Source organism: Gavia stellata, chromosome 24, assembly GCF_030936135.1.
Source record: "Gavia stellata isolate bGavSte3 chromosome 24, bGavSte3.hap2, whole genome shotgun sequence".
NCBI lineage: Eukaryota > Metazoa > Chordata > Aves > Gaviiformes > Gaviidae > Gavia > Gavia stellata.
In genome coordinates this window covers 11,510,328-11,533,298 of record NC_082617.1, presented here as the reverse complement: position 1 = coordinate 11,533,298, position 22,971 = coordinate 11,510,328, and the positions used below count along the sequence as shown (strand labels likewise).

Here is a 22,971-nt window from a genome sequence, read left to right as displayed (position 1 = left end):
GCAGGGGTAAAGATACATTCATATCTCCTCCTTGTCTGAGGAGTTCCACAGTCGGGAGCTTAGTCTTGACACGACCTTTTTATTTTAACTCGCAGCTGACTCTAAGTCCCAACTTTCTGCTGCATTTATTTAAATTTTGCTTTCATTTAAATGATTTCTTCTGATGTCCTGTTTCAGTCCTGCTCCGTATCAAGGAGCACGACTCTAGCGACAGCTCCGTCACACAGAATCCCGATTATTCCTGCCTTTCTCTCCCCCTCCCCAAGTCTTCCATCTGAGCCCCTCGTCCCTCCAGCCAGGCCGGATTTCCCAGAGGGCAGCGCCACCGCCTGCCCGCGCTGCCGCTGCTACCCTGCGCTTTCTGAAGTCCCTAAATCGCTATTTTTGCTACTCTTTAGACAACGGCCGGTTCGCTCACGCGTTCTCAATTTCATCGCCTCTTAACTAATATCGTGAGGGATTCCCCTAACCGCTGGGAAGACTATTCATTCCGTTATTGACATTGTAAAAATGGTTTTCCTCTTTTCATGCTGTGCGTTTGACTCACTCGGGCAATGTAGGAGTGTGTTTAAAATCCAGTGATTAAAGTGACTGTAGCAGCACGGTATCCAGCTGAAACTGCAACGCTAAATAGACCATGGGAACACCCCTCGCGGGAGACGCTTCCAGCACACCCGGAGGGTTCAGGGCCGAAGGGCCCTTCAGTCAATAGGCCCCGCAGGCCCCGCTCGGAGCGAGAGGCCCAGTGCGGCTCTGCCCGCCGTGCGCCACAGCACAGGCTTTCCAGGCGGATTTGATTACACGTAATTCAAGAAAACACAGAAACTAATCAAACCATACAGTGGACATCAGTCCAGGACATGAAATTGGTCGTTACTGAACAAGGGTGAGGAAGCTCAAGAGCTGAGCCGCGGTGTCGGTCTGAGGCACAGACGCTGGGCTTTGTCCCAAAGTAATGGCACCGGCCCCCGCCTCACATGAAAATCACTCCACCGCGCAATAAGGAATGGATTCGATTTCTAAGCCACGCGGGCAGGGATTTCGGTGGCAAAGGCAACGGCTGCCAGACGCTGCCAGAGCCACACGGGCGGCCTGAGACGGTGACCGCCACAGCGGGGCGGCCGCCACCTACGGGGCGATTTCCCGCCCGGCGCCGCCCGCTTCCAAGATGGCCGCCCGGCCCCGCCCCGCGCCTTTCCGAAATGGCCTCCCCGGAAGAGGCCGGCGGCCCTGCCCGCTCCCAAAATGGCCGAGGCGGCCACAGTACGTCATTGCCGGCGGGGCGGAGCGAGCGGGGTCACCGCCTCACGGCGATTGGCCCCTCGCGCGCGCCGTCCGCCGCTCCGCTCTCATGGCAACGGGCGGGGAGCGGGGGCGGCGGCCGGGCCGAGGCAGCGCGCCGCGGGATGGAGCCGGCCGGGGCCCCGCCGCAGGGCTGCGCCCCGGCCCGGGAGGCGGAGGAGCCCCCGGGGTCCCCGGCCCTCCCCGCCGCGGAGCCGCAGGGCGGCCAGCCCGCCGGGGCGCCCCCGGGGGAAGGGGCGCCGCCCGCCGCGGCCGGCCCGGAGCGGGGCCGCCGCGGTGCCGCCCCGCAGGGCCCGCCGGGGCGGGCGGCGCGGGGCAGGGGGCGGCGGGCCCCGGGCCGGCGCGGAGGGGAGGAGGGGGGCCGCGCCGCCCGGCGGCCCCGCGTCACGGTGGACAGCTCCAAGGCCAAGACCTCGCTGGAGGCGCTGAAGATCAGCCTGCGGCAGCTCCGCTGGAGGGAGGTGAGCGCCCGCCCGGCCCGCGGGGCGGCCGGCAGCCCCCGTCCCCTCGAGCCCGGCCCTCAGGAGGCTCCTGGACTCTGCCCCGGGCCGCCTCCCCCTTCCCCGCCCGCCCCCGGCTCCGGCAGGGCCCCGGCCCGGCCGAGCGGTGGCCGCGGCTCCGCCCTTCCCTCCGCTCCCCCGCGGCTCTGCGGGCCGTGCTGGGGAAGCCCCCGCTCCGGCGCCTCGGGGTCTGCTCTGGCAAAGCGGTTCTCCCTCCCCCTCCTCCCCCTGCCTCCCTCAGCCAGCGCCAAAGCAGGCTCCGGTAGCCGGGGGTCGTCCCGGCTGGTGTCATCTCCACTTTGGGGTTATTTCTAATCAGATGTCACGTCTGGAGGCTGATCTGATTCACGATCAAGGCTGCCGTCGGCAGTTATGCAAGCCAAAACAGGGCTAATCGGGTATTACGCTTCAAAGCTTGGACTGGTGACTGGAAGGGGCAAGAAAGAAACCTGACCCTATAGAGAAATGTTTGGCATGTTGTGTCAATCGGCATTTCTTTCCTTTCGCCCTTCCCTCATAGTGCGGGTACGTGAAATAAGGCTCGTGTCAGTGGAGAAAAAAGTGTGACCGGACAGAGCAGCTGTCTGATCCGATGGCAAAGCCTCTGCATCGCAGATTATATTGAAGGCGTGTCAAAGAGCGTTGTGTGTGAATGAAATAATATTAAACCACCTAATAAAGCATACATAACAGGCTTTAGCCTTCTAAATCATTGTATGTAGAGAAGGTATGGATTTTTTTTTTTTTCCCCCTACAGCTTGAGTCATATGTTTTTTCTGTGCTGTGTGAGGAGTTCGGTGTCTGCCTGTCTGTGCTGAACCAGAGTCATGACAATATGGGACCTGGCACAAAACTGATGCTTTGGAACTCCTTATTTAAATCCTGAAGAGATTTCTAATTTATATCCTCTTATAGATGCTAAATTGTTCTCAAATTATAAAGATTTTGTTCCCATAATAACTTTATAAATGGCTTTATAGAAGCTGAGATGGCTTCTAGGAGCTTTCTGAGGAACTTCTGTAAGAAAAAGGGTACTTGTAATCCATTTGGAAGAGGGAAGCTGGAGGGGACAAAAAGTGGAAGGGTAAAACCTGAGGATGAACTGTTTCTTCGTGTGCGGAGCCGGGGTGCAGCAGCGTGATCTATGGCGCCTGCTCCACTTTACAAAGCTGCCTTTGGGATGCCCGCTCATAAGCTAATATTTCTGTGCACCTGATGCTTTTTTAACAGAACTTGTATGGACTTGGGGTAGACGGTATATTCTGGGTTGTTCCTAACCTCAGAGTTAAATGCTACAAATTTATTTTCTGGAGGTTTGAGTGGCAGTAAATATTCCCTGTGTTTATTCATAATGTCCTAAATACCTAATACCACGAAGACATATATGCTCCTTGCTAGGAAGAGTAATGCTTTCTTATTCTCTGTCTTCATAAAATTTTATTTCAAGGTTTTTGTTAATTCAAATCCAGTGGGAGAATTTAAAAATCTTGTTGCACAAACGCTCCAATTCTCAGCTCCTTCTCTTACAGCAAAATAGTAACAAAACACCACAGTCATGAAATTAAAACCTGTCACGCTTACCTCTCTTACCCCTGTGGAGTGCCTTGCCCTGTGTTTTACTCAGTGACATAGGGAGCAAGGGGGACTTCACATTTAATTTCATCGTTCTTATGGTTAAGTTTTATGTTCGGAGTGCCTGGTGCCATTCCAGTGAGTGTTTCTGAATTACTGATTTAAGTTAGCCTCACAGATTATGTTGGTAATGAGCCATACCTACTGGTTAATTTTGTCTTTTCTGTTTCCTGAGCTTTTACTGTTTTGCATATCTTATCCCCTGGGTTCTCCACGCTTGGTACTCTGTCCTACAAATTGACTTGTTTCACATGCTCTTGTTCCTCTCTTGAATATCTGCACTGCATTATCAGCGTTCTCCTTCCTGCTCTGCATCCCACAACAGCAATCGCTTTTGGCTTTACTTCATCTTTCCTTGTTTACTGTCTCCCTCAATATCCTTTCTCCTCCATCCGTTTAGTTCAGTCAATATTTTTCATTTAGACTGTTGCTTCCCCTTCTGGCCACTTCATACTCTTAATAAAGAAGAGACCAAATACAGAATTTTGTGCCATTTGACTTGCAAGCAAGTCACTGTAATGTATTTCTGTAAATTTTTCAGCTTATTGTAGTAAAGAGGTTAGTATATATGAATGTAACATTATCTTTTGTTAAGAAAGTATTTTCTCTTATAAATATATATGTGTCAAATCAGGTTTGTTCCCCCCCCCCCCCCTTTCCCCTTCTTCCCACCCCCCCGAAGGTGGAAGGAGTAATGAAAGGGGAGCCAGTATTAGCTATGACTCTTAACTAGCACTGTTTACACTGGGGAAAATAAGAAGATGAAAGTCTTCTAGGATGGGAGCAAGACAAACTGCTGACTTCAAGCTAGCAGACTTCAGCAGACCCAGGGAATCAGTAGGCAAGATCTTGCCTATATTTGAAGAGGAAAAATAACATTAAGAAGAGAAATCCAAGGAAAAGTCTTTTATTGAAGTTGCATATAATTTTGAAAGCTCTCCCCTTCAAAGGTTGAGAAAAGTAGCACTGAAGTATTTGTTCAAACAACTATCACTGATGGCCAAAGAGCCTTGGAAACAGTTTCACTGTTGCAGCAGGACCAGCAGAGGGAACACATACGTTGTTTCTTGTAGGATCCATAAAAATAATGCAAACAAAATCTTATAAGTAGTAATGAAATACATATATCTTAAATCCTGATGCTTCAGGGGCTGGTATTCTACTATCGTCCCTTGTATAATGCATTTCAAGGTGATTGCATCTTGGGCTTTGATTTAGTGTATTTGATCCTTCTTCTCCCTCATCACTCCTTTTACATTTTTTCCCCGCGCTGCTTTTGTTTTGTTTCTGTTCTTTTCTGTGTTTGCTGCTAGATGTGTTGGCTTGAATATTTTGTTGCATCATAACAGGCTTTTTAAAGTGGGATCCTTTTTATCGACAACTTTTTTCTATCTAATGGATAGCATTATTGCAATCTAATATAGGCTTTTGTTTTGGTTTGTTTTTTGTTTTAAGTTGTACGTTCTGAAATCTCCTTGCTGTAGTTACCCTGACTTGCTGAAAGAGCTTTGTTTCAGTAATAATCTGTTATTGCAGTATGCTCCCTGATAATTCATAGAAGTAAGACATAATGCACTGTGTGATTACAGAGTTGTCCACATGGTAGTAGTTCATTTTAGTAAATGAACATATGGTAAATGCCACTATAAGACCAAAAAAAAAGAATAATACTGTAATCATGGCTAATATTGGTGAGCCGTTTATTCTATGGCACTGATATATGAGGAAGAGGTGAAAGAGTTCGAGAGAGAGCAATTTTGACTATTGAGATGCTGTTATTGGAAGCAAAAGACAGAAGCAGCTCCTTTTCTTCTCAGCTGTGGGAATTTTGAGTAAATTAAATTATCAACCTTGATAGCCCTGTCTGGGGTAACGCAGAGGGGTGGACCTTTTAAAAAGCATTGCAGAATTTTAATGTGCATGCCAGTGAAGCAATTACTCCCATCACTAGATTGGACTATCTGATTTAGTGTGTCAGATTCTTTAAATGAACATGATATGCCACATGAAATAATGGGCACAAATTGAGCTTGCATCCTGAGTTTATTCATCACTTCTTAATAAATTATTTCTTTGCCTAGCTTTCAATTACCAGGAAAATGGAAGAAGCAGATGTCTCAGGCATCAAATATCCTGGCATTAAGCGTTTCATTTGTCTCGCTGTTCAGTAGCTGCATGGAGGCATAGAAATAGTTTGAAATTTTACGCTGGGAAAAGCTGACTAGAAGACAAGAGTCATTTAACTTGTCATTAAACATGATGGAAAAGACTGATGTGACCCATGAGACAATTTAAATTATTGGCTTCTAATCAAAAGATAGAAAAGACCTGTCAGAGCAATTTGACTGTGATTGATTATTAATTGTGTCAAAGTTGTGAAAACAACTCTATTCTCTTTGTGGCTCCTAGTTTGGTTGTGGTTTTTTTTTTTTTGTTCTGACAAATACCCCCCAACCCTGAATAAAAAAGATTTAAAATAAAATCTTTGAAGAGTTTGTGAATTGATTGCAACCTGAAAGTTGTTTGCAGTGACCGATCCTAGGACCAGACTCTGGGGTTTTCTGCACGGGATGGGCCCAGCAGCAAGGACGGCTCCAGTCACGCCACAACCTCCGTCCCCCGGGCTCTGAGCCCCCCAGGTCCCCGGGCTGTGAGCACCCTGGCTTTGGCATCAGTGCAGATCTGAGGCTATTCCAGCTGCGACCGGGTAGCCGTAGACAGAAGTTATGAGAACAGCAGACTGCTTCAAGTATCCACCTTTCTTTTTAGCTAGTCCCCTGCACCAGGAGCTGGGGAGGTGGCGGAAAGGCCTCTTCTGCCACAGTAAGATTGATTTATATCTGCCTGGCACTGCCAGAGGGAGCCAAATAATCGAACTTGTTTGTTCCTTTCCAAACACTATTCTTATGTAAGAGTATAGTGCAGACGATAAAGAATCCTTCCCAGCTCATTCAGGAGGTGAGTTTGATCCTGTTGTTGGATAAATCCAAATAACCATGGTTTGTCAGGTGTAGGGAAGGTGCCGTGTTATCCGAATCACTGATGCGGGGGTGCAATGCCCGTTTTCCGGTCCAGAGGTGCTCACTCTTCATCTGCTGTGAAATGATTTCTGTGCAGTGTTTGTAAAGTGCTTTGATATTCTCTGTAGATGAAAGGTGTTATATAAATGCAAATTTCATTCCTTTAATTTCAATTTCATTTAATAAATAAATAAATAGTTCAGGTTTTAGTGGGAAGGGCGCTCTGAGACCTAATACTGCATCTGTATTCTGGATATACCTGTGGAGAGAGGTTAAGGCCACTGACTGTCTTTCAGAGCCCAAGAGAATTAATTTTCACTTGTACAAAAACAGATTTTGCAGGCTGAATAATAATGAAATGAGTGAAGAATCCACTGGCTCTGTTAAATTGGATATCTCATCCCTGTGAGTAAGGAAACAGAGAAAGGATGCATTGCTCAATTAGCATTTTAAATTAATTTTTCAAGGCTATTTACTGAGGAAACTGAAATTTTAATTAAAGTAGCAAATAAAGTAATTCACTCAAAAGCTTTATGAGATTCTTTTTTCTGTCACATTGAGAAAAAAATCCAGTGCTCACAGAAATGTTTTAAAGCAAGAAAAATTACATTTGGAGTAAAGAACAAGTAGTTTCTGCAAAATACTGTGGTTCTTTCAATGAGTAAATGGTACTGAAGTCACTGGGTGATGAGGGTGGTAGATAATTCATACAAGTGTGTCCTAAAAATGCTGTGGTCAGAACTATAGCATATTTATTTGAAAAAGATGTAACGTAATAATAGAGATTCCTGTGAAGGTATTCCATATGGTATTTAATTAATGGCATCTACGTGGAGTTGCAGATAAAATGGTTTTTTGGAATGATAAGAGACAAGTGTAGAAAAGAAGAGTACCTTTTTTTACACAAAACCAATTATTTATTATTATTATAACATGGATTACAAATGTTTGATTTTTAACAGTAATTTTTTGCTTTGGATTGTTGATACTGCTAATTCATGGGGTTTTTGTTCTTACTGTTGGTAGCTTTTTTTAAACCACTTTACTACTATTAGAAACTGTTCCTATCAGTAATTGGCAGCGCTGTTTCAGAGCTCTTCAGGCTGCTAAAAAAAAAGCTTGATCTTTTTGATAATAGGAAACAAACTACACAGTTTTCCAATTTATGGTAAAATCTTGTGTGAATGGGAAAAGAAGCTCTTAAGTTGTTGGAATACTTAATATTGTTGAAATAATTGCTTTAGTCCTTCATAGTTGAAATATATGCTCAACAAACGATTATTTAAATTAAATGCTTTTCTTTTAAATACAGGCTATTAGTACCGGAAAGGAATTAATACTGTATAAATTAATACATATAACTGAATATATAAAACCGAATAATATAGTTATGTCACTTAAATATCTTGCTTTGAATATCCATTTTAAATTTATTGCAGCTTGGTCACCAATGTAAATCAGCTTGCTCAGAAAGTGCTTTGGGGTTGCAACTTACTCTTAATTTACAACAATATTACTAACTGCATGTATTCCCTGAAATAGAGTACTAGGGAGCAGACGTGTTTCGTGCTCACGTGAGACTGGGAGCACATGGAGATGCCACGCGGTTGGGGGTGAAGGGCCACTGCGGGTACGGGTGCAATCTGGGAAAGGGATTTGGGCTACCAAGCTGCAGGGGGGGAGCGCAGATACAGGGCGTGGGGCTCTCGGCATTAAATGGTGATCTTTCCAAGAACAGGAGTTGATTTAGTAACTGCCAGTAATGACAATTCCTCCATGACCTCTAGCGCTTTCTTCCCTTGGAGGTGGCGTATCAGCCCTTAAACTGGGGGGGGAAGTATTGTCAGAGTTTGTTTGCTTCCCAGCTGTAGCACTTGCCATTGCTCTGCCCTCGTGTGCCAGAATTAAGTGCTGCTTAATGAAATTTTATTCCCTGTAATAGTATTTTAAATTACAAATGAGTCATGCCTTAATTGTGGTTGATAACAAGCTTGGAGTTTCTCGGTACAGATCATGCCTCTCAGTCATTTGTTTTTAGTTTCTAGAAACCTTTCACGGTTTGTTAACATCTTGAACTTTATAGAGTCTTGAACTGATCAAAATATTCTTAGTTTTGCAACCAAAATATAAAGCATGTTTTCTTTTGACAGTCAGAAGACTGGTCTTGAATGGTTTATGCTTAATGTGAGCATTTAGAAAAGTGAGATATGAATGGGTATTGCCAGTTTGCTTCAAAGCTTGTCTCCTGTCTCTCTTCCAGTTTCCTTTTGGCCGACGCTTGCCGTGCGATATCTATTGGCATGGGGTATCATTTCATGACAATGATATATTTTCGGGTCAAGTCAACAAGTTTCCAGGTACCTTACTTCTGTTTCTAGTTTAAACAAATGCCTTAAAAACATGATTATTTTAACTGGTTTTGTGTTTTACTGTTTTTTAATGTGAATCACCTGCCTAACCAGCTGATAGTATTTTTAGCATCTCATTGTTTTGGTAGGTGATTTCTGCTTACGGGGGTAAGAATATCAGAATGGGTGTCTCAAACAATTTCTGAACTGAAATTTGTTTTGGGAAGAAAGTGTTTTTGAAAAGACTACTTCATATGTATGAATTTAGGAAAATTTAGGCTATAATTTAAGTGAAGTATGCAATTATTGTTTGTTATCTAGCATTGATAACAGTGCTGTATCTTTGGATTTGATTTTGATTCAAAGTGGAAAGAATCTGTTTTGGTTTGTACTCTGGCCTCTCTCTGGGAGAAGCGCGAAGCAGAGTTCCTCAAATGGATTTTTTTAATATTGAAGAGTTCATGTCAGCCCTCATTTTATGATGACTCTTCTACTTTAAGCTCCCTTTTTTCTCATTTAATCCCTGTTGAGATCTCTCTAAATAAGAGCTAAGAGCTTAGGTATTGACTTATCTAAGCCCTTCACTTTAGATTTATTGCTGCTGTTAGTATGCTGTGAGAATAAGAACCCTCAGATATCAAACTTTATGCTTTATTTACCCTGACTTTCTCCTGTCTGTGGGAAGTTCACGTTCTAGTATTGGATGGTGTAGTTTTCTGGTGGTTTAAATCTGTGTGAGATGAATCTTACCCTCTCTGTATTCTGGCTTCTGCGTGGGAAGTGAGTGGCCTGCACAGCAGCCAAAACCAGAGTCCTGCAGAACTAGACCTGATTTCCAGGAATGTTGCGCTAACTTGATGCTGGGTTTTACTAAATTCTTTCTCTTGAAGAAGAGATCTTGATGCTTTTCTTAGTTACTCTCTTCAAAGACTCTAAAAGGGTTGGTCCTCAGGAAGATTTAGAAACTTTTTTTTTTAGAAACTTTTCCATAAAAATAGCTTTTTAGTCATGTTCCCGATGGAAATAAGACTTCAGCAAATGTGTGTTCCCTGTCACTTTCTGTCCTCCTCGTACTTTTGGAACCTCCTGGCCAAAATCAACCACACTCAACAGAGGTTTGCAGTCACCGACTACTGAGTTCCTGTAGGTTTTGTGGAAATTTGCTGACCATTTGGGAAAGAAGCCCACAGATGATGTTCTCACAGATGAGAAAGAAGATACAGCATGAACCTTACAAGCTGTAATATCTGAAAGCATATAAACAACACGAGGGTAACCCTGAATGCCCCGACCTTGGGAAAAGCTTCTACTGGAGCTCACACAGATCTGGACATGGTATGATCGAAGCATGAGATTCAAAGCTGCAGGAAAGCAGCTAAGTTTGGCTGCTCACAAAATAACCTATTCTTTCTGATGTAGTTACTTGAATGAATGCAAAGTAAACACAAACATTCAAGTAGTTACTTGAATGAACGCAAAGTAAATACAAGGTGGTTGATTGTATTTAAATGACATTTTCACCTCTTCCTGGAACGATAGCAGGCTACGGCAATAATTTTGGATAATGGCGAAGACAGTAGTTACTATTTGTCTAAAGCTTTCCCTCTATTATTCTGAGCTGTACTTTTGATAATTTTTTTCTAATATGATACAGTAATACATACAATATGAGATATTGCAGGGAATGCTACAAATATTTTGTCAGACTTTGACGTATTTTGACCTTTATTGAAAGCTATGACTACAGTGCCTACCAATAGGGTGAGTAATGATATAACAATTTACTTTTAGGATGAGACTTCAGGGCGGATTCTTCATTGCTTTTGACACTGTCTGTTATTTTCCCAGGTATGACGGAGATGGTACGTAAAATTACACTGAGTCGGGCAGTGCGAACAATGCAAGATCTATTTCCTCTTGAATATAACTTCTATCCTCGATCCTGGATTCTGCCAGAAGAATTTCCTCTCTTTGTGGATGAGGTAGATATACTATTCTGAAAATAAAAGTAAACTTGTTGGATATTGCTGCCATGTCATTCTTTTAGTTTTTCATACCTACCACATTATTTAAAATCACACTTGGGTGCTGTGGATGACATCTTTCAATTTGCCTGAGATCGGACATAGTCTGGATGAACTGCTTCTGTTTGTTATGTTCTAGAATATACTTAAAAACAATTACACTTCTCTGCAATGCCAGAAGAGATGTGTGAAAATTAAACATGGTAGAACCGTAAGCCCTTTCCCTGCATAGTCTACTGAGTTTAAAAGGGCCGAGGAAGTCCCAATACAGTAGTGCGTGGAGTGTGGTACTTCAGCAGGTTCATTGTCACTGAAATCTTTTTAGTCCATCCTGCCTGTTCTATCCAATCCTTCAAAACAGCATTTTGCAGTGTGTGTTGTTAATATGCTCACATCTTCCTGTTTGTTTGAATCTCGTCAGATTGTTGCTTTGTTTACATATTCAGAAAGTAATAAATTGCCATTCTTTTTCAGCTTCTTTGAAGCAAAAAAAAAAAAGTGATGCTGTGTGTTGGTGTTTGGTTCTGCTATTACAAATATTTTTAAAAATACTGTATGTGTTTGTTTTAACCCTGTCTGACTCGCCCAGTGCATTCTTGTATTCTACAGTATCCTCTGCTTGGAAAAGTGAGAGAAAAAGGTATGGACTTTAACAGACTTCTATACTATGTGTTACTTTTTAGTTAATTACCATATCCACAATCCAATTAAATCTGTGAACATATTTTCATATATACTCTTCAAGTGTGCTGGGTTGCTGCCATGGCACTCCTAGTAACAGTAAAAATGAATAAAATACCAATAGCACGTCAGCTTTATTGCTTTAGATGTAAGACCAATTTGTAAAAGGAGTGTAAATTATCCAATCAATTTAGCTATGACAGGTAGATAAGTGCAAATAACTTGGAAGTAAACTTTCAAAGTGGTGGACTGGGGTTCTAGCGATGAGTCTTTTGGGAATCGTGCCTGTCTCCGTTACAAGGCACTGAATAACTGAGCAGCGCGTAGCAGCGTGGTCTGTACATCAGGGTAAACACTCAGACCCGCACGCAGTCAGCAGGTGGCACTGCAAATAAATGCTTTTCTCTGGTTGAACCGTTACTGGAGTGAAAACGATTCAGTTTTTGTTCCAAGAATAACAGATGTCCAGTAACACACTCCTAGGAGTTTCCTTTGCATATGTTCTTCCATCTGTGTTTGAGAAAAGCATAGTTCTTGTTATCAAACATTATATTTTATGTTGTAAGAGTTTATGTTCTACTTAACACAAGTTTGTAACGTAACCCCTCTAAAACAAGAAAAAACACAAAAATCCACTGTGAACCATAAATGGTTCAGAACACTTTTCGCTTGCAGTTTCTTGAGTTCTCAGTAGGAGCTCTCCAGCCTTTTCTGTTGTTTATTTGTGCATATGTGGTTTTGTTGCTTTGCAACCGAAGGACCCTAACGCTGCTGAAAATGTCAGCTCTCTGAGACTGAGCTTTCAGCTTATTCACAAAAAAGGTACAATACAGCATGTGAGGTGCCTGTATATTAGACAAACCCCTATAGAAACTGGCATACACTTGAATATGTGACTGCCACGTGTACATTTATCTGACCAAAAGATGATTTAGCCACCTCCAGTACTTCTGGAAGTAAAGCTGTATTGTTGTGGGCTGCAGCTGCTAAGTATGTAGCTCTAGATGAGTCCTGCTGAAACTTGTCTTGCTGTACCTTCATTATTAGTAGTATTCAGGTCGTTTAGGGCATAGTTAATTACCAAAGGTCACAAATTCTGTGTCGGTGTAGGTATAGGTTAGATACGAGAAGATGGTTTGGTGCTATTCATAGTATAGGATTTTGTCACAAAGGGCTGGACTGAGAAATTAACGCCTATGAGATTTTGCCTGTAATGGAAATGACTACTGAAAGAAGAAACTCCTTGAGAATTTCAATCTCACTGCCTCATCCTGAAGCACTACAACATTTCAAAACAATTTCTCCTTCAAATATTCTTACTGTGCCTCACTTCTGTAGACGTGATCATGAACTTTTATCATACATTTGTATCAATAACTAAATCAAATGCTGTCAGCTTTTCCCACTTTCCCCCATTCTGAAATCCAGGTAGAAAACACTGCAGCTAATCTAATATTAATTAGCCAGTAATCAATGGGAGAGCTGCACTCCTAAGTTTGTTGGGGATGAGCTTCATATTGGGAAATAACAACAAAATGGTAGTTCCCTTAGTGTCACTCGTATTAAACTGAAATGGTGAGAAGTATTTTTAGCAAGGGCTTAAAAGTTAATTTTACTAAGTAAATATATATTTACCTATTTTCAATATTCACCTATTTTTTTTACCTTCTAAACATTCTGTGCTAATGTGTCACAGTAACAGATGAGTTACAGATAAGGAAATCTCTCAGGTGCTACAGTAATTTCCCCTTCACTAGCAGAGAAGAACCTGTTGGAATCTGTGTGATAAGAACTTCTTTCTAATAGGAAATTCCAGTTTCTGAAAAGTAACTAGCTTGGGATTCAAACCAGGGCCTTGATTGCTCTCATACTGCCTTCTTTGTGCTGTCTGTGAGGATGATGAATAGGCCTACTATGATTAATTTTTAATAAGAATCTAATTTGGACAGTCTAATTTCCAGCACAGCATATTTTTGGTGGCTTAATCAGGTTTTCAGCCTTTGGATACCTCTTAGGCATAGACATGAATATTCTAGTCTTTGTGCTGTCAAATCTTATAGCCCGTTATATGCATTTTTTTCAGAACACTATATTCATTCAGCCTGTGTGTCCTCATGAAAGGCAAACCTGCAACTGGATCAGATTTTCATACCATTAGGCATCATGTTCTTCTCTTGCTGTTGACTGTAAATGGTTAACATGTTTTTAAAGATAATTTCCTTCTGTCAAGCTAATAAGTACACAGAAATATCTCATTTCATATTAACTGATTTTCCTACATGACTGACTTTTCTAAGTCTGGACAAGCCTCCTCATAATGAGAATTTGAAAGAATATAGTTGAGGGGATTGTGGGGAGTTTGAAGATGCCTGTCAGGAATTTCCTTGAAGATCAAGAAACCATCTGTTTTCTTCAAGACAGTTAAGCTGCTGAAAACCAGACTGACTCTGGATTACTATTCCCCCTTTCCCCACTGTCCTATCTTCATCTGCCATGTGTAAGTTTTGATGGGCTAGAAGGTCTGAATAATAGCCAGGCCTTCTAGTCCATCAAAAAATGGACAAGAAAATGATGGAGAAAATTATTTCCTTTCCAGCTAAATGTAAAGAGTTAAGTATGAGATTTGGGGCCAATGGTTGTTAAAATGCAGGAGTTCAAAAGCAGGTTGTTGTTGCATCTTTAACAATAGTCCCCAGAAAGCATTATCTTTTTTGAAAAGGTGCAGCTGTAGCAGAGCGGAAGTAGCCTGAGGCGTGAACAACAGACGTGGGAACGGGAGGCAGATTGCCCCAGCTGGTTTCACAGAGGTTCTTTATTCCTTTCTGCCCTAGTAGACCGCGATTGGCACTTTGTACGTACAACTGGAGTCATAGTAGGGTATGCTTAGTTGTGGAGGTTTAAGATTAACCAAATATCTTTCTGGGATGCTAACTTCAACAACGTGTGAACTAGAGAGACTCCTCTAGCATGCAGAGTAATGTCACGTCAGGGGAAGATTATTCTTTAGTGGTCAAAAGACTAGGGCATAAATCCTGCTTTCCTTCTTTGAACTTCTAGGCCTGCTGATCCACTTGGACCTATTTATCCACATGCCATTTATGTAAGCCTGGTCTCCGTTGTGGCATTTTACCCCTCAGAGTGACCTATTTTTGAAGAAGGATCTTTCATTGAGTTAGTGTGACACTTGTCCACGAGAAAAATACTAGTGTAAATAATCTTGAATTTGTGCTGTAGTTAGTAAGAACTGCTTTTAGCAGTGTGATTCTCAATGAAATAAATAACTGGATAGGATGGAGCCAGAAGTCCTTCAGGCCTTGGGAACATCACCGCTAGCAGAGCTGCGCCTCTGTGTGGGTCAGCAGCCTAATGCAGCCGCAGCAGAGGGTGTTGACTGAAAATCCCGATGATCTGACCGGTGCTCAGCCTTTTCCTGTGTGCAAATTTTTTCTCTTTCATTCTGCAGTGCCAGGGCTGATGGTGGCAATTGATTGTTTTTTCTTTGTTAGCTTGTATCCTCAGGCATCTTAAAGTCAATCTCCAGTTGTTGCTGGTGAGCTGCAGACCTGTGTAAAACCAGAGCACCGGCTTCTTTCAGCATGTTGCTGGCTGAGTGGAGAGAATAGCAGCTGCAGGTCTGGTGCCATAAAATGTGTGAATGCAAGAAAAGAGCGGTCTGTACTGTGACATCCCTCCATTTTGAAAATAAGAGATTTTAAGTGCTTTATTCTTCTGAATCCCATGAGTAGCTGATAAAGATGTTAGCCTGCATCCTACATTTTCTTTAGCTGTGTTCTTTGTTAGGGCTCCCTGTGCCGGTGCTGTTAGGAGTTTCATGAGCTACAGGCCTTCAGCGTCTATTCACTGAAACCTGGATTTTATAGTTTGAAAATTACAATTTGTGCTCTAACAATTTCTTTCCTCCAAAATATTTGTGAATGCAGTGCTGCTACATTTACACCCGTAGGGATTTTATCTACATGCAGAGATCAGCGATAGAGCTGGGGGAGCTACAGAGGCTTCCTCACTAGGTTCCTGTTGCCTTACCATGAACTTAAAGGGCTGCCCGAGAGGGTAATGCAGCAGTTCATTTTCCACTGGTTGCTCAGTCCTTGACCTCCAAACCAGTTGCCAATTAATACCACTTCCTTTGGGTTTTCTTCTTGTTCTTGGTACGTGCCAGTTGGATCACTACATTCCCACTCCACTTCCCAAACAGCTACCGATAGCACCCATAGTGAATACCATGGGATTTGGAGAGACAGCAGACAGGTCTTCAGTCAGCCCGTACCTCAGGTAGCTGCTTTTTTCCTCCTATGCTTCTGAAGGCTGAGACATGTTAACTCACTGGCTTAAACATGCTCATGTTCTTTCCTTGCTACATGTTGTAAAATATGCCATATTTTATGAATAGTTTTTAAAATTCATTGAAGATCATTCTAAATCCTTCCTGACTTTCTTTCTTTCTCAATCTCACTTCTACTAATAGAGGCATCCAAATCTCTGCAGTTCTTACTTTTGCTATGCAAGTAATAAATAAACTAAAATTTATTTAGGCAGTGGGAGATATACATGTAACATGAAAGATCTGATATTCAGCAGATGTGTCAGGCCCTTACAGTGACCTAGTTACTGTCTTCATGATTTTTTTCGTCCTCAAATAAAATACATTGAAGCTTGCAAAGTTTGGGTTTGCTTCTTGGGAATGCGAGCTTTGTCAGCAATTTAGATGGTGTAATTGCTCTTTTCTCTGATGTAAAAAGATTCCCTAATTATATTGATTTTTTTTTTTGAGAGAGAGAGAGAGTGAGTTTTGAGTGAATATATGCTGTTTACAAAAGTGTAGATTTGAATCCAGCAGTTACTTATTGGTGCCATGTTTAATTCTGACTCACTGTATCCAGTTGGGAATGACATTAGCCTCCAAACATTCCCTGCTAAATGAATGTATCAGTTTAACATGCTCAAAGGCCAAAACAACCTTATTACAATAAACATGTTTTGGACTGCCAACTATTAACAGTCTGTTCCAGGTGGGATTATCTAATTTTCTCACTGATAAGATAACTGATTATTTAGGAAAGAAAAATGGCCATTTCTCTTTTTTTTTTTTACTTCTTTATGTAACTCCCATTAGTTTGTAAAAACCAAAAAGTCCAAAGATATTGTTGCTTCCAAGAAGCTAGTTTCTATAAAAGGCTGTTGTCTGTTAACAGTGCTGAGCCCTGTTTATGCCCCAGAAATCAAGCTACTGATGCCAATGTCAGTATGTAGAAATGACAGTGGGATTGAGTGAAAAGTTCAGATTCAATTGCCTTTTGAATTTGAAACATTTGGATCTAGATCCAAGTTTTAGAACTGTTTTTTTTTCCTTTTTATTCTTCTCACTTTATGTGTGAGGATGCAGACACCTCTCTGTAATCCTGTAATTCTCTATAATTCAGTTTTGTTCTTCATCTAAGGCCATATCTGGGATTCTGTAGGACACTTAGGTTCTGACAAACCACGGGTAGTTCCCCATCACTGTTACCATAATTTCTATTTGTGGTAAACCATCTCCCTTATATGCCCCAAGAATCTAGGGCACAATGTGGAAAAAACCTCAAGATATGGGTATAATGGCTTACACTGTACTCATGGATATCTACAAAGCTGCGAGAGAACTGGATACATGAGTATTGAGGTCCAAGCTGCTGTAAAAAATACAGAAACAGGTCATATAGTCCTCCAGCGACATTCTTACAAAGCATTAAAGTTTACTTTAACAAACAGAGATCTTCTGTGGCAAGGCACTACAAACAATGGAAAGAGACTGATACTGGTTTGCTAACCTTTCCTTCTTTTTTTTTTTCCTTGCTATTTCTGTGACTTGATGCTTTTCATATACATGCTCACAGAGTGTTAGTAGGTGTTAAAATTTGTTACCTACTATTTCCTTTCTAGTGGGTTATCTCCCATCACCCCATACATAGTAACTTCAATTGTCAATATGTGTCTTTGGAAAAAATGTTTTCTGGAATGATTCTATTTAATTTGTTAGCAGTAAAGAGTTTTTGACATAATTAAGAAATCTGCAATGTGGAAGTGTTTCTCTGTGAAAGAAGTGAAATGTATCTTGTGTAGTGACGTTTCTAAGCATTTTTGCATATTAAAATGCGTGATGCTGTGTAGATGTTGGCGTTGGCTGTTTGCAAGCTCGTACACTAGAGCGCACTGTGTTTCACACAGAACCAGCACAGCGCTGGTGAATGCCTGGACACAGATTGAACATCTGTGCTAGCTTGCGGAAACAACAGGCCAGGCATGGAGTGCTTTGTGGATTCATCCAAAGGCTTTGATTTGGTACTAAACACCATCAAATTCTCCACCAACTTTCCTCGCTTTCCTGATTTCACACTAGGTACACCTAACGAAAGCATCTGCATTGTCATGTGCTATGAACAGATCTTCCTAATACAAATCAAAGCCACTGAGAAGAGTTGTTGAATTCATGATAGAATTTTCTTTATCTTGCATTGGATGCAAAGGTAGTGATTGCATGCCAGGCCTGAGGGGACTTCTGGTATAATTTAGAAAACCGTTCATTTTGGGGACTGGTGGTAGGTAGCAACTGAGGCATAAACTTATGTACATGGCTCAATATTCCCTAGTTTTACTAACACTGGGTATCTGATGGTGAAAAATATTCAGTGGTGGAAAAAGGTATTATCAGCGCCAAATTTTTACTTTCTTTCCTTCTTCTAGTATCGTTTGTCTGAATTCATACTGCAGTAAATAAGGTGCCTCTCCTTCGGTTAATGATTATCTTTGTCAGGAGTTGTTCAAAATGCACCACGGAAGTTTAACTTTGCAGTTTCATATACATTAGTGACTAATAAAATGGATCTCATGAGATATACAGCATTTTGTTCTGTAAATTGGTGCATAACATTAAAAAGTTCCTGGAATCATTTATACAACAGCTTGTTAAACAAAATGACCTTTTATCTGCACTAGTAATTCCCTACTTGTGCTTTTTTGTTTGTCTTTGTGCTTGTCAGCACTGTTTATCTTCTTTTTTGCATGGTGTTTACTACTATAGTGATGTGATCATGTTATCTTTATTTATTTTTGTTTATGAATGCAATTTGTTGGCTTTCATAGTATCAGCCCTTCTTCCCCGCCAATTAGTGTCTTTCAGTGTAATTCTTTTCCTTCTAGGTTCGTATGATGAAAGACAGCGATCCATCCTGGAAGCCCACTTTTATTGTAAAACCTGATGGAGGGTGCCAGGGGGATGGAATCTACCTCATTAAAGATCCAAGCGACATCAGACTGGTGGGAAGCATCCAGAGCCGGCCAGCTGTGGTCCAGGAATATATTTGCAAACCACTGCTTGTCGACAAACTGAAATTTGATATTCGTCTTTATGTCTTACTGAAATCTTTAGAACCCTTAGAGATTTATATAGCCAAAGATGGACTTTCCAGATTTTGTACAGAGCCCTATCAAGAACCCACTCTAAAAAATTTGCACCAGGTTTTTATGCACTTAACCAACTATTCACTAAATATCCATAGTGGGAATTTCATCCATTCTGACAATGTAAACACTGGCAGCAAGAGGACTTTTTCAAGCATTCTGTGCAGACTGTCTTCCAGAGGAGCTGATGTCAAAAAGCTGTGGTCAGATATAATTTCACTGGTGATCAAAACAATTATTGCAATGACACCAGAACTGAAAGTTTACTATCAGTCTGACATACCAGCAGGAAAGCCTGGGCCAACTTGCTTCCAGGTAGGTTGGAATTCCTGCCAGGAATGCAGTTATTTCTATGCATGGATTAATTTTCTGGATGTTTCATTCCTTTTCTAAAAGCTTTCTCTAGTTATGTTGCTGATCCCTGGCTGGGCATAGTGCATCCACTGAATAGTGCAACCTGGGCAATGCGTTGCATGAGCTCAGAACTTAGGTTCTCCTCACCCAAGTTTTACCTTACAGATCTCAGTCTCCTGACCTATGTTACTACTGCCCATAAACATATATGGAGAATTTCAAAGGGTATCAATCATTAGTAGCAGTATTCACTCCAGTTTCCATCTTCTAGATGTTATAACTATGTCAATACCCTTGTCATAGGTGTCCATGTTGACAGATGCAGTATTTAGAGATAGGGGTAGTGTGAAAGTAGACATTAGTATCAAAGACAAATGGTTTCAGTAATTATTCAGCATTATAGCATGTTTCTCAGTTATTTCTCTTTTGTTCCTCAAATGGTTCTTTCTCCTGAATGCTGACATTTGGATGACCATGCATTCTCTAGAACACCGTGAGTAGAATGGAAGTAACGCATTGCTTGTTATTCACAGATTTTAGGGTTTGACATTCTCCTGATGAAAAACTTGAAGCCTATGTTACTAGAAGTAAATGCAAATCCCAGCATGAGAATAGAACATGAGCAAGAGGTAAGACCTCTCAACGTGATAATGATATTGGAATGAAATTGTTTAGGTTTGGTTTTCTGGTCTTTTTCCTTGTTTGAAAGATGAAAGCTGTCTGCTAATATGAAACCTCCAAGGTTCTCTGTAATGTTCAGCTTCGAAATCATTGCTAATCTTATACACTGGAAATATGAATTATTGGAATTGTGAAAGCTCTCCATCATCTTTGTCATAAATACATTTATTCATCATCCCCTGCAGTTGACTTAATTGTGTTTAGGGGATTGTTTAGGGATTTTTTTTCATGTTTGTATACATAATATAAATGGTAATGTTGGCAACAATCTTTTTTTTAATATTTCAGTTTACTAGAGAAACTTGCGAAAAATTGTTGTAATATCATACTGAAAACATTAAGGTATTTGTATATTCTTTAAGAAGTATTTTGTAATCTATCATTGTGTATTTAAAACATAGATGACATGCATGAAGTTTGAGCAAATGTAGAATAAATAATCCTTAGTTCTATACCAAATAATTGTATCCCTTTTTAATTTAAAGCTTTCTCCTGGAGTATTTGAAAATGTCCCAAGCCCTGTTGATGAAGAAGTGAAAGTAGCTGTTATCAGAGACACTCTTCGCCTAGTCGACCCTCAGAAAAAAAAGAGAAAAGATGTCCAGTAAGTGTGCTGACTTTCTTTGGTTTTTGCATCAGTGCCTTGCAATAATTACAAAAGTGAAATATTTTTTCCCAATTATGTTAGTTTATCCAAGACAATGAGTTCCCGACTGTCAGTAAGACTCCTTTTACATCCATAGGGGTAACTCTTTTCAAAAAAGCTTGCGGGATATTAATTGGTGGCGTGGTAAAAAAAGAGTTCTCGGATTTGTGGATCTGCCAGGGGAAGGCCAGGGGAAAAAACCAACTCGTTATACTTTCTGTTTAGTAGCTGCAAGTCCACCAAATGGCATTCTCACAGCTCGGCGCTGACCACTTCACGTGCTCCTTTCTTGCAGGAATGGTGGAAGTGTGGAAGGAGCCATGAAAGTGCTCTAGCTCAAGGAACTGAAAAGCTCCACAAACTGATAGTAAATCAGGCTTTATCAGTTCCCCTGGAATATCTTACCTTTGAGTCAGAACTGGTGCAAACAAATTAGTAACTCAGGTTTATTTATTTGTACTTTTTACTTGAGGCCTGTTTTTTTTTTAATTCAAAACAGTCATGAGATGTAAATTTGTGTATTAATTTGCTTGAAAATCACAAATTACTCTGAATGAATTGCCCCATTGGAGCTGAAAAGTATGAATATTGTATTTAGAAATTGCTTCCTTGATCTGTGATAATAAACATAGTTAAATCTATGATCTAGAAATGAGAGGAACTGCCTGAAACAGCTTGCACAGAAATGCTTGTGGTGGGGTCTGGCTGAGAGAAATAGCTTCTTTTTTGATGATATACCTTGTTTTAAGTAGGTCCTTGGAGACATGAAAGGGAGGGGTTTTTTTGTCCCTAGAAATTCTTGCTTATAGGCCTGCCTCTATATTAGAATATCGATTTTGTTCTTCTCTTGGCACTTAGTGGCAAGCTTAAATATGTTATTCATGTTCTATAATGATTTCAAGGGCAAACTTGCTGTCCTTTTGTAGACACAGTCCCATGAACAAGACATGACTGATAATACTTAAAGTTCTGCATTATTGTAGTAGTATTACAAGATCAAACTATTCTTTCAGAGGCAGAGCCACACACAGAGGTTGCTGTGGTCAATATACAGAATGTCTTGCAAAGCAATCTATACTGTGTGTTGCCTGTACTTAACCTTCACCCTTAAGATTACTTCAGTGCATGGAGCTGAAAAAAGATCATTTTTTAACCCGTAATTATGTAGTCATGTCTTTTTTTTTAATGCTGAATTTATGTCAGGCATTCATTAACTACATATTAGATATGGGAAAAAAGCAAATGATAATTACAAATAAATTCCTGGAGAACGCCGGTGTGTGTGTAGAACACTCATTCAATTGAGGATTCTTCTCTGATACATTTTGAGTACTAAATAATTTATAACAGGATTAGACAGTGATGAGATAAACCATTGGCTCTTCACAGCAAGAATTCATCAGTGATGCAGCTTTTGTTCAGGATAATCTGGTTAACAGAGCATCTTGTTGATGAATATCTGTATCTCTTCACCATAAGTCAATCCTATTTCTCGCCACAAAGGGCAATATTCGGATAACTTTTTCTGTGGATATACAGGAACTCATGCGTGACAGCTCCCCGCCTGTTCAGCTGAGATTTACCCCTTCTGCTTCCAAGTACTTTTTACTGAACTGGGCATGGTGTGTGGAACTTCTTGAGAGATATGATCTTACTGTGAGCTTCAAGTAAAGGACTTCATCCTGATCACCTATGGAGATTTACACCAAAGTAAAAGTATTTGAGAGAGGAACTGAGTACCAGTTGCTTTTGCCTCGTCTTCACTAGCAAAGGTTTTGTAATGCTCTTGCTTTGTGTCCTGCCTCTCACTCATTTCAGTGCATTTCAACCAGTTCTAACGTGTGCTCACAAGTTCCCTCTCCAAACACTCCTACCAGTAACTGCAGAGAAATGGATCATTCCTCTGTTCGCAGGACAAAGATAATAACGAAATAATTGACTGGAGATAGAAAGCTGGGCAGTAGTTTATCTATCTGTTGTAATACTTTTGCTAGTCTAATTACGCCTGGCAGGAGGGAAAGCAAAATTTGGCCTACTAATAAAAAAAAAAACTGAAAGAATTCCTGTTCTGACAGCTAACCAGCAGCAAACATTGCAGACTCTAGTTTTGATGATCATTAGGTAACGGACATTAATTTAAGTAAAGTTTTAATGATACATTTCTGAGTTTGAACACACAGGGGAAATAGTGAGAAGTCTGAACTGCAACTCAGGTAAATATTCTGCTGTGGAGATGGATTTGATTTCCCTCTGATTATCTCTCAGATCAAAATAAATGAAGGATCTAAATGAAAGTGAGTTTTAGAAGTCATCCTGAAGTACTTC

At 41.0% G+C, this 22,971-nt stretch overlaps 1 protein-coding gene across 1 annotated transcript in view; it reads left to right on the top strand.

The window, feature by feature from the left end:
• Nucleotides 1-1,406: 1,406 nt before the first annotated feature.
• TTLL11 (tubulin tyrosine ligase like 11) overlaps nt 1,407-22,971 on the top strand; it is a 52,830-nt gene continuing 31,265 nt past the window's right edge. Inside the window, exons 1-6 of the mRNA XM_059828819.1 lie at nt 1,407-1,763; nt 8,715-8,811; nt 10,651-10,784; nt 18,705-19,280; nt 19,853-19,948; nt 20,486-20,604. Coding sequence (XP_059684802.1) covers nt 1,407-1,763; nt 8,715-8,811; nt 10,651-10,784; nt 18,705-19,280; nt 19,853-19,948; nt 20,486-20,604 — 1,379 coding nt within the window. The remainder of the gene's footprint in view (nt 1,764-8,714; nt 8,812-10,650; nt 10,785-18,704; nt 19,281-19,852; nt 19,949-20,485; nt 20,605-22,971) is intronic.